Consider the following 19,805-nt stretch of genomic DNA (forward strand, 5'->3'; position numbering starts at 1 on the left):
TTTGCCTAAAGCAGGGGTCACCAATCTCGGTCCTGGAGGGCCGGTGTCTGTGCAGGGTTTCGCTCCAACTTGCCTCAACACACCTGCCTGAACGTTTCAAGTATGCCAAGTAAGACCTTGATTAGCTTGTTCAGGTGTGTTTGATTAGAGTTGAAGCTAAAATCCGACCTCCAGAAACAAGTTTGGTGACCACTGGTCTAAAGACTTTGGAGATCTCAGACTTTGTCATTTATTGAAAAGTTTTACTTATAGAGACTTAGAATATTTTGCAGACCAGAATATTTATTCCACAACACCAACAGCCTATTCAGAAATATATTCAACAAGAAAAATCCTGACACGTTCAATACTTATTTTATTAAATATTCATTAATTTTCCTTTGGCTTAGTCTCTTTTTTTATCAGGGGTCGCAACAGCGGAATGAACTGACAACTATTCTAGCATATGTTTTACATTGCAGATGCCCTTCCAGAATCAGCCCAGTACTGGGAAACACACTCATTCACACACACTCATACACTACATCCAATTTAGTTATTTGATTCTCCTACAGCACATGTGTTTGGACTGTGGGGAAAACCGGAGCACCCAGAGGAAACCCACACCAACACGGGGAGAACATGCAAACTCCACACAGAAATGCCAACTGGTCCAGCTGGAGCTCAAACCACTTCTTGCTGTGAGGCCACAGTGCTAACCGCTGTGCTTCCCTTCGCTTAATACTAAAGGAATAAAATTGACTGTGTGTGTTTACCCGCTGAGGACGTGGATGCGCTCGGTGTTGTACTTGAGCGGTGTGAGCTCGGACCTGAGCACCTGCAGTGCCTCGAGAACCTTGGCGTCCTCCAGATACTCCAGGTACTTCTGCTGAAGGAGCAGGAACTTCATGCGCTGCATAACAGAAGAACATTTTTATTAAACGCCATGTCAGCAACAAAGGCTACTTTCACGATTCTGTGGATGTGAATTAAAGGTTAACCTACACATGATATCAAAACTAACCATATTGATTTCATTGATAAACAAACAGTTAAAAACAACAAACTAATTGAATACATAAATTAGACAAAAGTTGTAACTTTTAAGCCCGCATGAACCGGAAGCGGCAACAATTTTTTTTTTTCGTATTGTGACGCAATTCCAAAAGAAACAGAACATTAACCAGTTAAACTCTGCTGCTATTTTGGGATTTCCGCCTGGATTTTGCCTACCCACATTTAAAAGCTTCCCAAATCCACATGCAGAGGTGTAAGTGCAAAAATTTGGTTTCATTTTAAAGAAAACCCGTTGAAATTTCATAAAACACTATTGTTACGGTCCGTGGGAGTTTGTATTTTTGTGCCTTCTCCCTCTCTGTTTTGCTTGTCTCCCTTCGCATCTCCTTGTCTGTCATTCGCTCTTTGTCTCGTCCTATCACCTTTTGTTCCGCTACTTTTTCTCTGCTAGGTACCTGCTGATTGGATCCCGAGCCTGTCACTCCTCATTAGGGCGTTTCCTCGTGGACCAATTGGACTTCGTTCCGCGGACTTTAAATTCGACCGGCACGCCTTGTTTTTCAGAGTGCTTTGTGTGTGTGTTGGTTTGTGTTCGCTCGCTGCTGTTAATGTATGCTTTGTTCTGTGTTTCTGAATAATTACATCGATGTTAATTAGCTCATGGTTAAAGAGTTTATCATTCCTTTTTGGGGAAAAGGGAATAGTTTACTAAGTCGCGCGACACACATTTTGCCCGTAGGTAACTCCAATGTTCAGAAACACTAGGTAAGTGGGTGAGCGCCGCATTTTGTATTTTTGCTTATTATTTCAGGGAGTTTAGGTGTGGCGTCGCAAACGCTGAAGATTTCGGTTTCTTTTTCACATTTTGATTTTGATTAGTAAGTTTAGAGGGGGATCTTGTGTTCTAGTTTAGGTGGCTTTTGGTTTTGTTTAGTTCTTTGCTTTGGCGCCACTCTAGTTCCTTTTTCCCCCAAAACTTTTGATTGTATTTCTTTTTTTTATTATTATTATTATTATATATATACATTGTACAAAGCGCACACATGTAAGCCTCTCTTTTGTTGGCTTTATTTTTCTTCTCCTCGTAAGAGGAATAAACCAATTGATCGTAAATTTTGTGTCCTGGTTGTAAGAAAAAATGATGACGACGAAGAAAATCTCAATGAAGATGTTTATTCAGCATAGCAGTCTCAAAATACATGGCAGTACCTTGGGTTCACCGGAGTCAGAATGAACCCTGAACATTCTTAAACTCAAACCTTTATACTGTTTTTGATGTTGCCTTTAGATGTTAATGGAGTTGCTCCTTGGCTGTTGACCCAGCTGTTCTCCCTATCTCTCCATGTTAATGCAGTTTCAACACCATTGATGAGATGGTTCTTTGTGCACCACACCCATCCCCATTCTACAATTGTTACCATTTGGTTGAGATGTAGTCACCTCAAACAATGCAGAGACAAGACCTTGTTGACTTCTCTTTTCTCTCATAAGTCAGCCCTTTTGGGAAATGAGCATCAATTCACCATTTAGAGTGGAAGTTGGGTCGAGGCAGACTCATTTCTTACATGGTGTATTTTCCATCTATCTACTCAGTAATAATTTAATATTATAAGTGTTACGTTTATTTTTCCTAGACAACTTAATTAAACCATAACACTATTGAAAGTGTTTAAAATATCTGTATATGATGTCTGTGTTATACTAAACACCTAAAAAAGAGGCGTTTTTTGTATTTTTTTTTATAAACTCCAATTTGAAAGTGTACCTTTAAGGTTGTGTGTGGTCTAGTGTGCTGTAATGAATTTTGGTGGTTCCTGCACATGTCTGTAATCATAGGAAAAAAGAAAAAGGTCTCCACCATAATCTGTGCAAAAGTTATTGTATTCTAACTGATGAGAGGTGCTGTACAAGCCACAGGGAGCGATCATTGTTTTCATATTTCACTATTCTTTTGTTTGATCAAACATAATTCACTGTGTTTGGACCACATCAGACATATAAAAGGATTACTTATGCACATCAGCTCAAAAACAGAGGAGAATGGCCCTGAAGCACACAGTATAAGGTAAGAGATGACAGCTGTCTGTGCTATCTGGGGCTGCTTATTGATCATAAATGTATTGTTTTCACTTCTGCGCCATGGAAACACAGCAAAGTGAGGACCGGGAGGGAGGGGTGGGTGTTGAGGATGAAAGTGAGGACCGGGGGGTTCGCAGACGCTGCCCTCACTATTCTGCCGCCCAGGGTGGCCGCCTAGGTCGCCTCCATGATAACACTATTGAGAACCAGGAGCTGTGTACTATGGTGTTGCTGTGAAGCGTGTCTCAGGTGGCCCCTGCGATCGGAATACGGGAAACACCTGGAAAAACAGGAGTGTTGGCAGGTATGATCACACATACACTCTGACTACTTCAATACTGTTAATAAGCCGTGTTGGGCATTTCTCTCTGTCTGGGGCTGAACGCTGTCGACCAATCACAACAGACTGCATCAGTCCAATCAGCGCAGATTAGCTACGCGCTGAGGAAGGGTTTGGGAACAAATAAATCGCTCAACGATTTATATGGAAGTCGTTGGGGTAATTAGGTAAAAATAAATGCAGATTATAAGACAATGAAAGCGTTTTTGACCTTGCATGCAGATCAGCCTGTTGTTGGAGACCCTTAAAATCAAAATAGGACCCTTTTTAATGTATAATAGGCGCTCTTTAACCTTTATTTGACATCCACAGAACCGTGCTCTTTATTCCGAGCAAAATAAATAGAGATTCTCATTTTATTCAGAATCATGCAGCTCTCACTGGGAGAGATTTGAGAGTCTTACCACCACAGCGCTGGGTGAATGCATCAGTGCCTTCAGCTCATTCAGGTCACTCTCAGCCTGTCGGAACAAAACACACACACACACACATTAACTGAGGATTCACAGCTTCACAAACCCTTATCTGCCGCACTTTGGCTTGTTGTGACCCATATGACCATCACATACAGCAAGAGGACAAAGTTTAGAAACACACAGTGAGGTGTAGCTTAACTGTTAATGGAAGACAAACGGCGCTTAATGATTTTGGTCCCATTCCTGAATTGAGTTCTTTTAACCATTGAGTTCACTGTTTCGGCAGTGGAAACGCACGCTTGATGAAGGAGAGCTGTACCGACAGGTACCATACTGTACCACTCAGTGGAAATGGGCCAAAAAGGAACGCAACTAGTTACTTTTTTGGGGGAGTAAATGAATGCTGTAATGCATTACTTTCTAAAGTAACTTTCCCCACCACTGCGACAACAACAACAACAACAAGTCCTCTATATCTTGAATATCCAGAGTAAGAGGATAGTTTTAAATGTTCATTAACGGGTGCCCTAAACATTCATTTTATTTCAATTAACAAAACTGCTTTTTATTGTCAGTTTGAGTAAACTATGATAACCCTTAGGGCTGTGCAATTAATCGAAAATCTGATTTCGATTTTGCCTTCCAACGATTATGAAAAATCATTAATCGAGATAACCGATTATTGCATTATTTAACGCCCCCTTTCCAGTTGTACACATGTTGCTCTTAAAAGTGCGAAAGACCGCATGATTCTGTGTGCCGCGCACACACAGAATTGAAGCATGCAGTCAGCATTCGGTCTCGCACACTGAGACGAGCAGAGCGCAGTCAGCACACCCATCTAAAGTCGTCTTAAAGTGAGCGCTTTAATGGTGTTTAGTGATTATTCATGTCAACCATCATTTGTTTAATAAACAAACGAGTTGAGATCAGAGATCAGAAGAGACGCGAAAGAGAAACTATTAAAGAGACAGCGCGCTATAATCCTTCTGACGCCTGTTTTTATGATTACAAATGGAGAACATGCCTCTCTGCTCTTGACTGAAGGACTTTTGTAGTAAAGTGTTTCTTAAAGTGAAGATGCTTAAAGCACAGTTTGTTTTATATTTTATTCTATTGTATTTATTTCTCTTTCCTTTGTAGGGTGGAAAATTACTCAGTTGAAGTCTGAATTATTAGCCCTCCTGAATATTAGCAACCCTTTTCCCCCCAATTTCTGCTTAATGGAAAGAAGATTTCTGAACATAATAGCTTTAATAACTCTTTTCTAATAACTGATCTATTTTATCTTTGTCATGATGAGAGCACATAATATTTGACTAGATATTTTTTAAAAATACAAGCATTCAGATTCATAGTGTGAATTAAAGGTTTAATTAGTGTTATTAGGCAGGTCTCTTCTGCAGACAATCAAAAAATATATTGCTTAAGGGGGCTAATATTATAGACTTTAAAATGGGTTTCAAAATATTTAAACCTGCTTTTATTCTAGCCAAAATAAAAATAAAAAAGCCTTTCTTCAGAAGAAAAAATATAAGAGGAAATACAGTTAAAATTCCTTGCTCTGTTACACATCATTTGGGAAATATTTATTTTAAAACATTTCTCAGGAGCGCTGATAATTTTGACTTTAACAGTAATCGTTTTGAATAATCGTGGTTTCAATTATGACCAAAATAATCGTGATTATGATTTTATTATGTTGTGATTATGACACCCATTTGCTTCTTCTATTTATTTTTCACGACTCACCTTTTCCCATTCTCCCTCCATCACGTGATTCCTGAACTTGGTAGCAGAAGGATGCTCAAGTCTACAGCCTGACTCCTGCATCAACAGGTCCACAGTTTGACTGAAACACAAACAGAAGTGAAAATATCAATCAGTAACCTGGAGTAGATATTCATATTCAGTTCACTAAATAGCCAATGGATTAGAGAGAGAGAAAGAGAAAAAGATAGCCAGAAGAACAGATAGAACGATATATGAAACAAGCGAAAGTAAATTGAATGATTGAATAATAGATTGACATCTTGAAAACACAAAAAAAAAACAAAAAAACTCTAAAATTAACAAAACTCCACCGATCATTGTGGATGCACAGAAATCGCCACCGACACCTATGAAATAATCAACACACAACAAAAAAAGATTACGGAGAATCATGAAAGCACAAAAACAATCTTGAAAACATTACTGACACCATCAAGACAAAACGTTACCAATTAAAGACAGAAACACCACTGACAACATTCTGAAAGCAGAAAAACATCAATGACACCGTCATAAAAGGCACAAAACATTAATGACATCATGAAAACACACAAAAAAAAAAACACTGACACAACCTTAGAAACACAAAAAAAACACCACTGAAAATAACTAAACTCCACAGACATCCTACAAAATCTTAACTGACTTCATTGTGGATGCACAAAAATCATCACTATCAATGTCATGAAAAAAATAAAAAAATAAAAACACTACTGACACCATCATGAGGACAAAATATTACCATGGAAGGACAAAATACTACTGACAACATCCTGAAAACACTAAACACAGCACTGACGCCATCATAAAGGCACAAAACAGTACTGACAATATGTAAACACAAAACACCAATGACACAATCTACAAAACACCACAGACACAATCTTCAAAAGACTGCTGACACAATCATGTAAACACCACTGACACCATTATATGGGAACAAAACAGTAATGCCATCATGAAAACACTAAAGCACTACTGACAATAACTAAATTCCACTGCAAAATATCAACTGACATCATCATGGACGCACACAATTACCACAGAAACGGTTATGAAATAATCAACACCACTGACACCTAACAGAAAAGACTACAGACAATAAAGAAAGCACAAAAACAATCTTAAAAACACTACTGGGGCACAAAATTATAATGACGTCATAAAAATACTACTGACACCATCTTTACCACATAACACAACTGACAGCACGATGTAAACACAAACACCACTGATACAATCATAAAACACAAAAACACCACTGACAGCACAATGTAAACACAAAAACACCACTGACAGCACACTGTAAACACAAAAACACCACTGACAGCACAATGTAAACACAAAAACACCACTGACACAATCATGAAAACACAAAAACACCACTGACACCATCTTTACCACATAACACAACTGACAGCACAATGTAAACACAAAAACACCACTGACAGCACAATGTAAACACAAAAACACCACTGACACCACAATGTAAACAAAAAACACCACTGACACCATCTTTACCACATAACACAACTGACAGCACAATGTAAACAAAAACACCACTGACACCATCTTTACCACATAACACAACTGACAGCACAATGTAAACAAAAACACCACTGATACAATCATGAAAACACAAAAACACCACTGACACAATCATGAAAACACAAAAACACCACTGACAGCACAATGTAAACAAAAAAAAACACCACTGACAGCACAATGTAAACACAAAAACACCACTAACACAATCATGAAAACACAAAAACACCACTGACACCATCTTTACCACATAACACAACTGACAGCACAATGTAAACAAAAACACCACTGATACAATCATGAAAACACAAAAACACCACTGACAGCACAATGTAAACACAAAAACACCACTGACACAATCATGTAAACACAAAAACACCACTGACACCACACTGTAAACACAAAAACACCACTGAAAACACAAAAACTCCACTGACACCACAATGTAAACAGATAACACCACTGACACCACAATGTAAACACAAGAACACCACTGACACAATCATGAAAACACAAAAACACCACTGACAGCACAATGTAAACACAAAAACACCACTGACACCACAATGTAAACACAAAAACACCACTGACACCACAACGTAAACACAAAAACATCACTGACACAATCATGAAAACACAAAAACATCACTGACAATCATGAACACAAAAACACCACTGACAGCACAATGTAAACACAAAAACACCACTGACACCACAATGTAAACACAAAAACACCACTGACACCACAATGTAAACAAAAAACACCACTGACACCACAATGTAAACACAAAAACACCACTGACACAATCATGAAAACACAAAAACACCACTGACAGCACAATGTAAACACAAAAACACCACTGACAGCACAATGTAAACACAAAAACACCACTGACACAATCATGAAAACACAAAAACACCACTGACACCACAACGTAAACACAAAAACACCACTGACACAATCATGAAAACACAAAAACACCACTGACAGCACAATGTAAACACAAAAACACCACTGACACAATCATGAAAACACAAAAACACCACTGACACCACAACGTAAACACAAAAACACCACTGACACAATCATGAAAACACAAAAACACCACTGACAGCACAATGTAAACACAAAAACACCACTGACAGCACAATGTAAACACAAAAACACCACTGACACCACAACGTAAACACAAAAACACCACTGACACAATCATGAAAACACAAAAACACCACTGAAAACACAAAAACTCCACTGACACCACAATGTAAACAGATAACACCACTGACACCACAATGTAAACACAAGAACACCACTGACACAATCATGAAAACACAAAAACACCACTGACAGCACAATGTAAACACAAAAACACCACTGACACCACAATGTAAACACAAAAACACCACTGACACCACAACGTAAACACAAAAACATCACTGACACAATCATGAAAACACAAAAACATCACTGACAATCATGAACACAAAAACACCACTGACAGCACAATGTAAACACAAAAACACCACTGACACCACAATGTAAACACAAAAACACCACTGACACCACAATGTAAACAAAAAACACCACTGACACCACAATGTAAACACAAAAACACCACTGACACAATCATGAAAACACAAAAACACCACTGACAGCACAATGTAAACACAAAAACACCACTGACAGCACAATGTAAACACAAAAACACCACTGACACAATCATGAAAACACAAAAACACCACTGACACCACAACGTAAACACAAAAACACCACTGACACAATCATGAAAACACAAAAACACCACTGACAGCACAATGTAAACACAAAAACACCACTGACACAATCATGAAAACACAAAAACACCACTGACACCACAACGTAAACACAAAAACACCACTGACACAATCATGAAAACACAAAAACACCACTGACAGCACAATGTAAACACAAAAACACCACTGACAGCACAATGTAAACACAAAAACACCACTGACACCACAACGTAAACACAAAAACACCACTGACACAATCATGAAAACACAAAAACACCACTGACAGCACAATGTAAACACAAAAACACCACTGACACCACAATGTAAACACAAAAACACCACTGACACCACAATGTAAACAAAAAACACCACTGACACAATCATGAAAACACAAAAACACCACTGACACCATCTTTACCACATAACACAACTGACAGCACAATGTAAACAAAAACACCACTGATACAATCATGAAAACACAAAAACACCACTGACAGCACAATGTAAACACAAAAACACCACTGACAGCACAATGTAAACACAAAAACACCACTAACACAATCATGAAAACACAAAAACACCACTGACACCATCTTTACCACATAACACAACTGACAGCACAATGTAAACAAAAACACCACTGATACAATCATGAAAACACAAAAACACCACTGACACAATCATGAAAACACAAAAACACCACTGACACCACAATGTAAACACAAAAACACCACTGACACAATCATGAAAACACAAAAACACCACTAACAGCACAATGTAAACACAAAAACACCACTGACAGCACAATGTAAACACAAAAACACCACTGACAGCACAATGTAAACACAAAAACACCACTGACAGCACAATGTAAACACAAAAACACCACTGACACAATCATGAAAACACAAAAACACCACTAACAGCACAATGTAAACACAAAAACACCACTGACAGCACAATGTAAACACAAAAACACCACTGACAGCACAATGTAAACACAAAAACACCACTGACAGCACAATGTAAACAAAAAAACACCACTGACACCTCAATGTAAGCAGAAAACACCATTGACACCACAATGAAAACACAAAAACACCACTGACAATCATGAAAACACAAAAACACCACTGACACCACAATGAAAACACAAAAACACCACTGACACAATCATGAAAACACAAAAACACCACTGACACAATCATGAACACAAAACGCCACTGACACAATCATGAAAACACAAAAACACCACTGACACAATCATGAACAAAACACCACTGACACAATCATGAAAACAGCACTGACAGCCATCAGAAAGCCACTAAACAGTAATGAATGACATCATGAAAACACAAAACACCACTGACACCATCTACAAAACACCACTGACACCATCTTGAAAACACAAAAACACCACTGAAAATAAATAAATTCCACCGACACGCTACAAAATCTCAAATGACATCATCGTGGAAGCACACAAATCGCCACTGACACTGTTATGAAAACAATAAACAGCAGGACACAAACACCACCAGCGCTCGCCACCACCGTCGAAACACACACACACACACACACACACTAAACCATAACATTTTAAAATGACAGCTTTGTCAAAAAACCCAAACACCATCACGAAAGCCGCACTGACAGAATCATGGCTCCATCTCGATAATAACCGGATGATCCGCCGATACTCACTTGAGTCCCAGCCCGTGTAGATGCTGTCCGATGAGTCTGATCACGTCCTCGTCGCTCTGGGACAGCCGTTTCTTCTTCTTCATCCCGGTGTCCGGAGCCGGGCTCTCGGTGGACGACGGCAACCCGTTATTAGCGGAGGACAGCAGCCCGTTGGAGTGCACAGCTCCCGCGGCGGAGGACGAGGACTCTCCGTTCCGGCAGGACAGCTGCGGCTCCGGCTCTTGTCCTCCGGTGCCGTTGGCCTGCATGTTATGATCCGCGGTGACGGTGGCGGATCCGCGCGCCTGTGGGCTGTTATTGAAGCCGATGGCCGAGCGCCGGTGGGGGGTTGGGAGAGACGCCGCAGAGAGGCCCGTGATCCCGGCTGCAGACGCCCCGCTCTGTCCTGCTCCCTCCGCCGCCGAGACTCGGCTTTTCTTCCGCGGTGGCGGCGAAGCTCCGCCGGTTTCCGACTCGGAAGAAGAGGCAGCGGAGGCCAGAGTTTTCCTCGCCGGTAATGTCAGAGTCGAGACGCCTCGCGGGCTCAATATCAGCGCGGTCACAGACGCGGAAAAGCCGCCGCCGTTTGCTCGTTCAGTCGCTCGCTCCTCTTGTTATTGTTTGTCAGGGAACAGCTGCAAGTCCATTACGGACGTCCGTGCGCGGTGACGTCACAGGAAGCGCCGCAACAACCTTGAACTCTTTTGATTATGTGCCGTTGTCTTACACGCTGTAAACATTTATACACAAAAATAAGATCCTAAAAACAATACCTATATTCAATACTTTCCTTGTTGGAATTTCGTTCAATACTGAATCTCTTAAGCTTAATAATAAAAATAATACATTGCTTAAAGCTTATGATAATCTTTTTTATTAATAATTGAGGCTTTGGAAAGGTTTTTTTCTCTTCTCTATTTTTTCTTTATTGTATTTTTTTCTTCAATGCAGTGATGCTATTATTCTTGTATTCATTAAAAATAAAAAAATTAAAAAGTAACACTGTCTTATTATTTTATTTATTTAATTTATATATTTCTTGTTATTTTATTTTTCTTTAAATGTAATATACATAATGTAACACCATTACTGTATTTTTCTTACAATGCCCTAAGTTTCAAAGTTGATGCAATCTTTAATTGCTAACGTTTTTGAGATCAGCAATAATATTGCAAATAATTTAATGATTATTATTGTAAATGATGTGCACAGAATGTATGTGTGAAGATTCGAGATGTGCAGCACCTGAACCTACGGATACTGGAAGCCTGTGCTGGCATTTCTCCTTGCTATCAGTGTGTCAGAGTGGGAGAAGAGGCTTGCACTGATAATCCAACACAACGGGCAGCACACTGAACACATTTTATAAGTGGTCAGAAACTTGTAAATAACTCATGAAATAATAAAGTGACGTTAAAACCAAGCACACCATTGCTTTTCCTGTGAAATTCCCAATAGGTTTGATGTGTCACATGACCCTCTTCCTATTAAAAAAAAACAAAAGTTGGATCCAAGATGGCCGACTTAAAAATGACCCCCATGGTCACCACCTATCTTGAAAAGTTTGCCCCCTCACATATACTAATGTGCCACAAACAGGACGTTAATATCACCAACCATTCCCATTTTATTACAGTGTATCAATATAAATGGCCCACCCTGTTCTATGAAAGTCAATGGTTACAGGTTTTGCAGCATTCTTCAAAATATCTCCTTTAGTGTTCAGCAGAAGAAAGATGTTCATAAAAGATGTAATTTGAGTAAAGGACCAGAGATTTGCCATCACTTTAATATGGCGCTGCTTGTTTGGAGGGGTGGAGGGTTGAGTGGAATTACAGGAAAGTTTTGTTTGCAGTAATTATGTCCAATAATAAACAGCTGCTGCTGTAACAACTGATCAGGCTACAGGGTACTCCCTGTCATTAAATACCAAAGAACTGCTGTGCTTTGTAATGTACTATAGTAAATCTGTTTTTGATAGAGATTTAGTGTGTATGTATATATATACATACACATATACATGTATATATAAATATATATATTTTCCCAGAGATGGGTTGTGGCTGGAAGGGCATCCGCTGCGTAAAAACTTGCTTGATAAGTTGGCAGTTCATTCCGCTGTGGCAACCCCGGATTAAAAAAGGGACTAAGCCGACAAGAAAATGAATGAATGAATGATATACTGTATATATATATATTCCTTCGTTTTCTTTTCGGCTTGGTCCCTTTATTAATCAGGGGTCGCCACAGCAGAATGAACCACCAACTTATCCAGCATATGTTTTATGCAGCGGATGCCCTTCCAGCCGCAACCCATCACTGGTAAACATCATGCTGCCCACTGCGCCTCCATGATGCCATATACATATACACTGGTGTCATGGTGGCACAGTGAGTAGCATGATTGCCTCACAGCAAGAAGGTCGCTGGTTTGAGCCTCGGCTGGCTCAGTTGGTGTTTCTGTGTGGAGTTTGCATGCTCTTCCTGTGTTCGTGTGGGTTTCCTCCGGGTGCTCTGGTTTCCCCCACAGTCCAAAGACATGCGGTACAGGTGAATTAGGTAAGCTAAATTGTCCATAGTGTATGTGTGTGAATGAGTGTGTATGGGTGTTCCCCAGTGATGGGTTGCAGCTGGAAGGGCATCCACTGCGTAAAACATATGCTGGATAAATTGGCGGTTCATTCCGCTGTGGTGACCCCAGATTAATGAAGGGACTAAGCCGAAAAAGCAAACGAATGAATAAATATTCACCAGACATCATCAATATAATCACTTTATAATTGCACATCACTCTGACCAGTAGGTGGGGCTGTGGGGTAACGCACACACTTTCAAAGATGCAATTAAATTGTTTTTTTTTTTTTTTTTAAATCATGCAAAAATAAAAAAAGATGCATAATGTACGTTTGCATTCAGGTTAGCAGAGTGCCAACACATTCATGTGGAACTTCAGTGTTTCAGGCTGTACAAAGAAAGCCGGGAGCTTTCTGAGCTATTAACCACACACACACACACACACACACACACACACACACACACACACACACACACACACACACACACACACACACACACACACACACACACACACACACACACACACTGTGATTATCATCATATTTATCATCTTTATTTGCTTATTCTTATTTTTTTATTTATTTGCTTGTTTAGTTATTTGCATTTATTGATTTGTTCATTTATATATTTGCTTGTTTATTTATTTGCTTATTTTCTTATTTGCAAATGTATTTATTTGCTCAATCGTTTATTCTCATTGATTTGTTATTTTCCTTATTTGCTTGTTCATTTATTTGCACATTTATTTATTTTCTTATTTGTTTTTTTGTTCATTTATTTATTTGCTGGTTTATTTGTTTATTTATTTATTTTCTGGTTTATTTGATTCTTTATTCATTTATTTGCTCAATTCTTCGCTCAATTATTTATCTTTTTATTTATTTATTTCATTACTTATTTGGTAATTTATTTATTTAGTTATTTGCTTTTTTATTTATTTTCTCTTTCATGTATTTGCTTATTTATTTATTTTCTTTTTTTATTTGCTTATTTGTTGATTTTATTTTTTATTTATTTGCTTATTTATTTGTTTTCTCGTTTATTCATTTATTTGCTTATTTATTTTCTCCTTCATTAATTTTCTTATTTATTTCAATGAAGGAATAAATATATATTGATTTATCAGTTTGGTCCATCAAAAGGATTTTTATTACTATTTGCTATCATAATTCTAATATTGCCTGAACAGAGCTTGCTTAAAATTTGACCAATTGCTGGATAGACATGTTAATATTTTTATTTTATGAAAATCAAAATGACAGAGAGCAGTTTTAGACTATAATAAATTCTGATTATTATTACGTGCAATACAGAAAATATATCAAAAGGTGAATATCATTTTTGAACACAAGGTGGTGCTCTCTCTCTCTCTCTCTCTCTTTTTTTCCTGTAGATTCTCGAGACTTTCCAGAGAGGCATACAGAGTACAGTAAAATACAGATTTTAACTCCAAAAAATATGCTTACCATATTAGATCTCTACAGCATTGCAGAGGTTCAGCCTCATGTCCAATCTGGCATGATCTTCAGATTCGCTTGACGTGTTGAACATCTTTTAGTAGCTTTTTGCTGAAACACAGCACACTCAACTGAAATATACACTTACTAGCCACTTTATTAGGTACACCTGTCCAACTGCCCGTTAATGCAAATTTTCTACTCAGCCAATCACATGGCAGCATATCAATGCATTGAGCCATGTAGACATGGTCAAGTTGATCTGCTGCAGTTCAAACCGAGCATCAGAATGGGGGAAGAAAGGGGATTTAAGTGACTTTGAACGTTGCATGGTTGTTGCTGCCAGACGGGCTGCTCTGAGAAACTGCTGATCTACTGGGATTTTCATGCACAACCATCTCTAGGATTTACAGAGAATGGTCTGACAAACAGGGAATATCCAGTGAGCGGCAGTTCTGTGGGCGCAAATGCCTTGTTGATGCCAGAGGTCAGAGGAGAATGGCCAGACTGGTTCCAGCTGATAGAAAGGCAACAGTAACCTAAATAAGCACTCGATACAACCGAGGTCTGCAGAAGAGCATCTCTGAACACACAACAGGTCTGACCTTGAGGTGGATGGGCTACAGCAGCAGAAGACCACACCGGGTGCCGCTCCTGTCAGCTAAGAACAGGAAACTGAGGCTACAATTCACACAGACTCACCAAAACTGGACAATAGAAGATTGGAGAAACGTTGCCTGCTCTGATGAGTCTCCATTTCTGATGACACATCTATTCTGCCTTGTATCAATGGTTCAGGCTGGTGGTGGTGGTGTAATGGTGTGGGGGAGATTTTCTTGGCACACTTTGGGTCCATTAGTACCAATTGAGCATCAACGTCACAGCCTACCTGAGTATTGCTGCTGATCATGTCCATCCCTTTATGAGCACAGTGTCTCCATCTTCTGATGGCTACTTCCAGCAGGATAACACACCATGTCATAAAGCGTGAATCATCTCAGACTGGTTTCTTGAACATGACAATTAGTTCACTGTACTCAAATGGCCTATGCTGGATAACTTGGCGGTTCATTCCGCTGTGGCGACCCCTGATTAATAAAGGGACTAAGCCGACAAGAAAATGAATGAATGAATGAGTGAATGTGTATGGGTGTTTCCCAGTGATGGGTTGCAGCTGGAAGGGCATCCGCTGTGTAAAACATATGCTGGATAAGTTGGCGGTTCATTCCGCTGTGGCGACCCCTGATTAATAAAGGGACTAAGCCGACAAGAAAATGAATGAATGAATGAGTGAATGTGTATGGGTGTTTCCCAGTGATGGGTTGCAGCTGGAAGGGCATCCGCTGTGTAAAACATATGCTGGATAAGTTGGCGGTTCATTCCGCTGTGGCGACCCCTAATTAATAAAGGGACTAAGCCGACAAGAAAATGAATGAATGAATGTGTATGGATGTTTCCCAGAGATGGGTTGGAGCTGGAAGGGCATCCTCTGTGTAAAACTTATGCTGGATAAGTTGGCGGTTCATTCCGCTGTGGCGACCCCTGATTAATAAAGAGACTAAGCCGACAAGAAAATGAATGAATGAATGAATGAATGAGTGTGTATGGGTGTTTCCCAGTGATGGGTTGCAGCTGGAAGGGCATCCGCTGTGTAAAACGAATGCTGGATAAGTTGGCGGTTCATTCCGCTGTGGCGACCCCGGATTAATAAAGGGACTAAGCCGACAAGAAAATGAATGAATGAGTGTGTATGGGTGTTTCCCAATGATGGGTTGCAGCTGGAAGGGCATCCGCTGTGTAAAACATATGCTGGATAAGTTGGCGGTTCATTCCGCTGTGGCGACCCCGGATTAATAAAGGGACTAAGCCGACAAGAAAATGAATGAATGAATGAGCGTGTATGGGTGTTTCCCAATGATGGGTTGCAGCTGGAAGGGCATCCGCTGTGTAAAACGAATGCTGGATAAGTTGGCGGTTCATTCCGCTGTGGCGACCCCGGATTAATAAAGGGACTAAGCGACAAGAAAATGAATGAATGAATGAGCGTGTATGGGTGTTTCCCAATGATGGGTTGCAGCTTGAAGGGCATCCGCTGTGTAAAACATATGCTGGATAAGTTGTTGGTTCATTCCGCTGTGGTGACCCCGGATTAATAAAGGGACTAAGCCGAAAAGAAAACTCGGACAGCATCAGCTAACAGATCATTCAAAGTGCCATTTTATTTCCATATCTAAGGATAATTCAAAAATATCAAATTTTAGCAAAATCCCGCGTCAAACCACAGAGATCGGCCACAACGTCATGCCTTCATAAACCATTTCATAAACAGATCAGAAAGTAAAAGATTTTCCGCGTCCCCACATGAAAAACGTCCCCGACACCTGAAACAAATGGGAGTGTTTGGCCAGTTTTGAAGACACACCGATCCGTTTCACTGTACAATACTCTTTAACTACAGCCTTTACATCAGTTATATAAAAATATGACTTGCTGGGAGCGGAGGGCTCTTTTTTAAAACTGTACCGGAGAGCAGAATGGAGTAAAAGAATAAACTATTGCACATTCATCATCTAACCTTTTAGGAAAGACACAGTGGGGAACTAAAAACATTCATCCCTGCAATACTGCCATGTACAGTGATACTCCAGTACCACACAGTGACTTTGTTTTTGGCACGTTTTTAAAGGAACGCTTTACTTGGGTCCAAAAATCTGAGACCACCAGTGGAAGTGCTTGCTTTGTTGTTCATTTGTATCATTTAATCCAATATTTTTCATGACTAAGTCTAATCATTTTAGTGAAAACTGATTCATATGATTTTGTGAATATTTATTGATATTAAAGGTCCCATGAAATTAAAATGAAGCTTTGTTGATGTTAGTATCAGTATTGTTAGCTTTTAGGATACATACACTCACCGGCCACTTTATTAGGTACACCTTACTAGTATCAGGTTGGACCCCTTTTGCCTTCAGAACTGCCTTAATCCTTCATGATTTAACAAGCTACTGGAAATATTCCTCAGAGATTTTGCTCTGTAGTAACATGATAGCATCACACAGTTCCTGCAGATTTGCAGCAGATCAACTTGACCATGTCTACATGCCTAAATGCATTGAGTTGCTGCCATGTGGTCGGCTGATTAGAAATTTGCATTAACCAGCAGTTGGACAGGTGTACCTAATAAAGTGGCCGGTGAGTGTATAAGCCAGTGTTTTCCAAAACAGTGACAAAATTCACATTTGGAAGATATAAAGCTGATATGAACATGTTAAGCTTGTAGTTTGTCACCTCCGCCTAAATGGATCGACGGTTTTATTCAGGTCACCTCATGCTTCAGTTTCTCATCAAATCTTCTGACTAATCAAAAGCTCTTTGATGTCTGACATGCCCCGCCTCCTTCTTCTTATTGGCTTTTCATTTGATGCGCTTGAGCTCAACCCCTCTCACTGGCAGAGCTGTGATGAAAGAAATGCTATTGGGTGTTACTTTAAAGGGGAGGAGCTACACTATTTCCAGCCCTCTCTTCATGTTTCACTTGTGATCATGTCAAACATCGAATAAAAATGTGTATTCATGGGACCTTTAACTGAATTTTTGAGTGGAAATTGATTTTGTTTGTTGTGTGAAAACTGATTATTTATATATATTTTTTTAAATGTGTGATTTAAACATTTTTTTAGAACAAAATTTTAATTTTTATGGTTAAATAAAAAAAATAATGCATGATTTTAAGCAGTCTCAGACTTTCCACCCCCCATTGTGTGTCCAATCTAAATGTAGAAACTAAAAATTGGCTATAAACTATATGGAAATCCAATGTCTAAACACACACACACACACACGTGCGCGCACACTTCCATAAGAGGAAAAGGCAGTCCAGTATGCTTTCCTACATTCAAACAAACAACATTCGTTTAATCTTTAAATAAAAGTAACGAGGGTAATCTTTAAATAATAAAGCATTTCAGAACAAATGGAGCGTTTCCTTTGAGCAGCGCAGACATACAGTAAAGTTCAATGTATTCTGTGTGGGATTTAAAAACTGTGTGTTTTGTTTCGCTCGCACCTGTGGAACTGATTATTATATTAGTACCTACGCAATCAGAAAGTCTCTCTCTCCCTCGCTTCTTGCCAAACCTTCTGTCCTCGTCCTAATAAATAGAGAAAACACGTTTGAAAGTACTAATAACTGGAGCACATGTACTCGGCAGAAGAGGTATGACGTGAGGTGTGTTTGTGTGAGTGTGTATGTGTGTGTGTGTGTGTGGGTCAAGAGCTGTCCACCACTTGGTGCGGCAGGGTGACAAACGAGCCGTTGATGAAGGAGCCTTGTTTTTCGCGTCCCTTGAGGAAGTATGTGAGCAGCTCTCCTTTGCCTTTGACGAATATGGGACCCCGCCTGACGAAGCGGAAACCGTAGTCCTTCAGGATGCAGTAACAGTCCTCGACCACCTGGGGGAAGCAGAGGTCATTGAGTTGACAAACAGCACCATTGATAACTATGAAAACGCATACTTTTATACTATGTAGTACGCTAAAATCAGCATGCGAGCCTAGTACGTCCGAACTCATAGAATTCGAAAATCAGTATGCGAGAAGTATGACCTACTACTTCCGGCGAGATTTTGAAGTGCGCATCCCATGCATCTCATGATGCCCTGCGGGAGAATTCACGAATAGGAATAATGCAACGCAACTGACGCAGGTAGGTCACGTGACCATGACAAAATGGCGTACGTCCGAATTCAGTTCATACTTTTCAGTCATACTGTATAGAACGTACTTTTCTAACGGCCGAGTAGTGCGTTTAAATTCAAATACAGTATCTACTGACGTTTCGGACGCATCTTATGTTTCCATCCACCTATTTTTATCCTGATTTTGGATAAGCCAGTGCTATCTCATTAATTCGTGATTTTTGATTTAGTGGCTAATTCGTATGCTAATTTGTCATTCATACAATTTAGTGTGATCTGCTTATCCCTGAATGACAGTTGGGTTTAGGGGCGGGGTTTGGTGGTGCCACGCCTTTTTAAAATTGTACATTTTCAACCGACTTAACTCCTACGAATTCGTACGAATTAGCCACTAAATTGACAAAACGCAATATAGTTATGTTTCCTCGTAGGATCAGGCTGGATGTGCACATAAAAACTGGTCGGC

At 39.6% G+C, this 19,805-nt stretch overlaps 2 protein-coding genes across 10 annotated transcripts in view; both read right to left on the minus strand.

The window, feature by feature from the left end:
* The window catches only part of wdr26a (WD repeat domain 26a), a 33,830-nt gene extending 22,575 nt beyond the window's left edge, over positions 1-11,255 (minus strand). For all 3 annotated transcript variants that reach the window (XM_087286420.1, XM_087286419.1, XM_087286418.1), the window contains exons 1-4: positions 10,627-11,255; positions 5,584-5,683; positions 3,820-3,876; positions 756-892 (exon numbers count right to left, since the gene is read on the minus strand). In XM_087286420.1, coding sequence (XP_087142546.1) covers positions 756-892; positions 3,820-3,876; positions 5,584-5,683; positions 10,627-10,874 — 542 coding nt within the window. In that variant the 5' untranslated portion in view covers positions 10,875-11,255. The remainder of the gene's footprint in view (positions 1-755; positions 893-3,819; positions 3,877-5,583; positions 5,684-10,626) is intronic.
* A 5,578-nt stretch (positions 11,256-16,833) lies between these two features.
* The window catches only part of adcy3a (adenylate cyclase 3a), a 52,805-nt gene continuing 49,833 nt past the window's right edge, over positions 16,834-19,805 (minus strand). For 4 of the 7 annotated variants that reach the window (XM_087286181.1, XM_087286180.1, XM_087286179.1 and 1 more), the window contains exon 20: positions 16,834-19,094. In XM_087286181.1, the coding sequence (XP_087142307.1) occupies positions 18,912-19,094 (183 nt within the window). In that variant the 3' untranslated portion in view covers positions 16,834-18,911. 7 annotated transcript variants of the gene reach the window in all.

The sequence above is a fragment of the Danio rerio genome, chromosome 16 (assembly GCF_052040795.2).
Source record: "Danio rerio strain M-AB ecotype USA chromosome 16, GRCz13ab, whole genome shotgun sequence".
Lineage (NCBI taxonomy): Eukaryota > Metazoa > Chordata > Actinopteri > Cypriniformes > Danionidae > Danio > Danio rerio.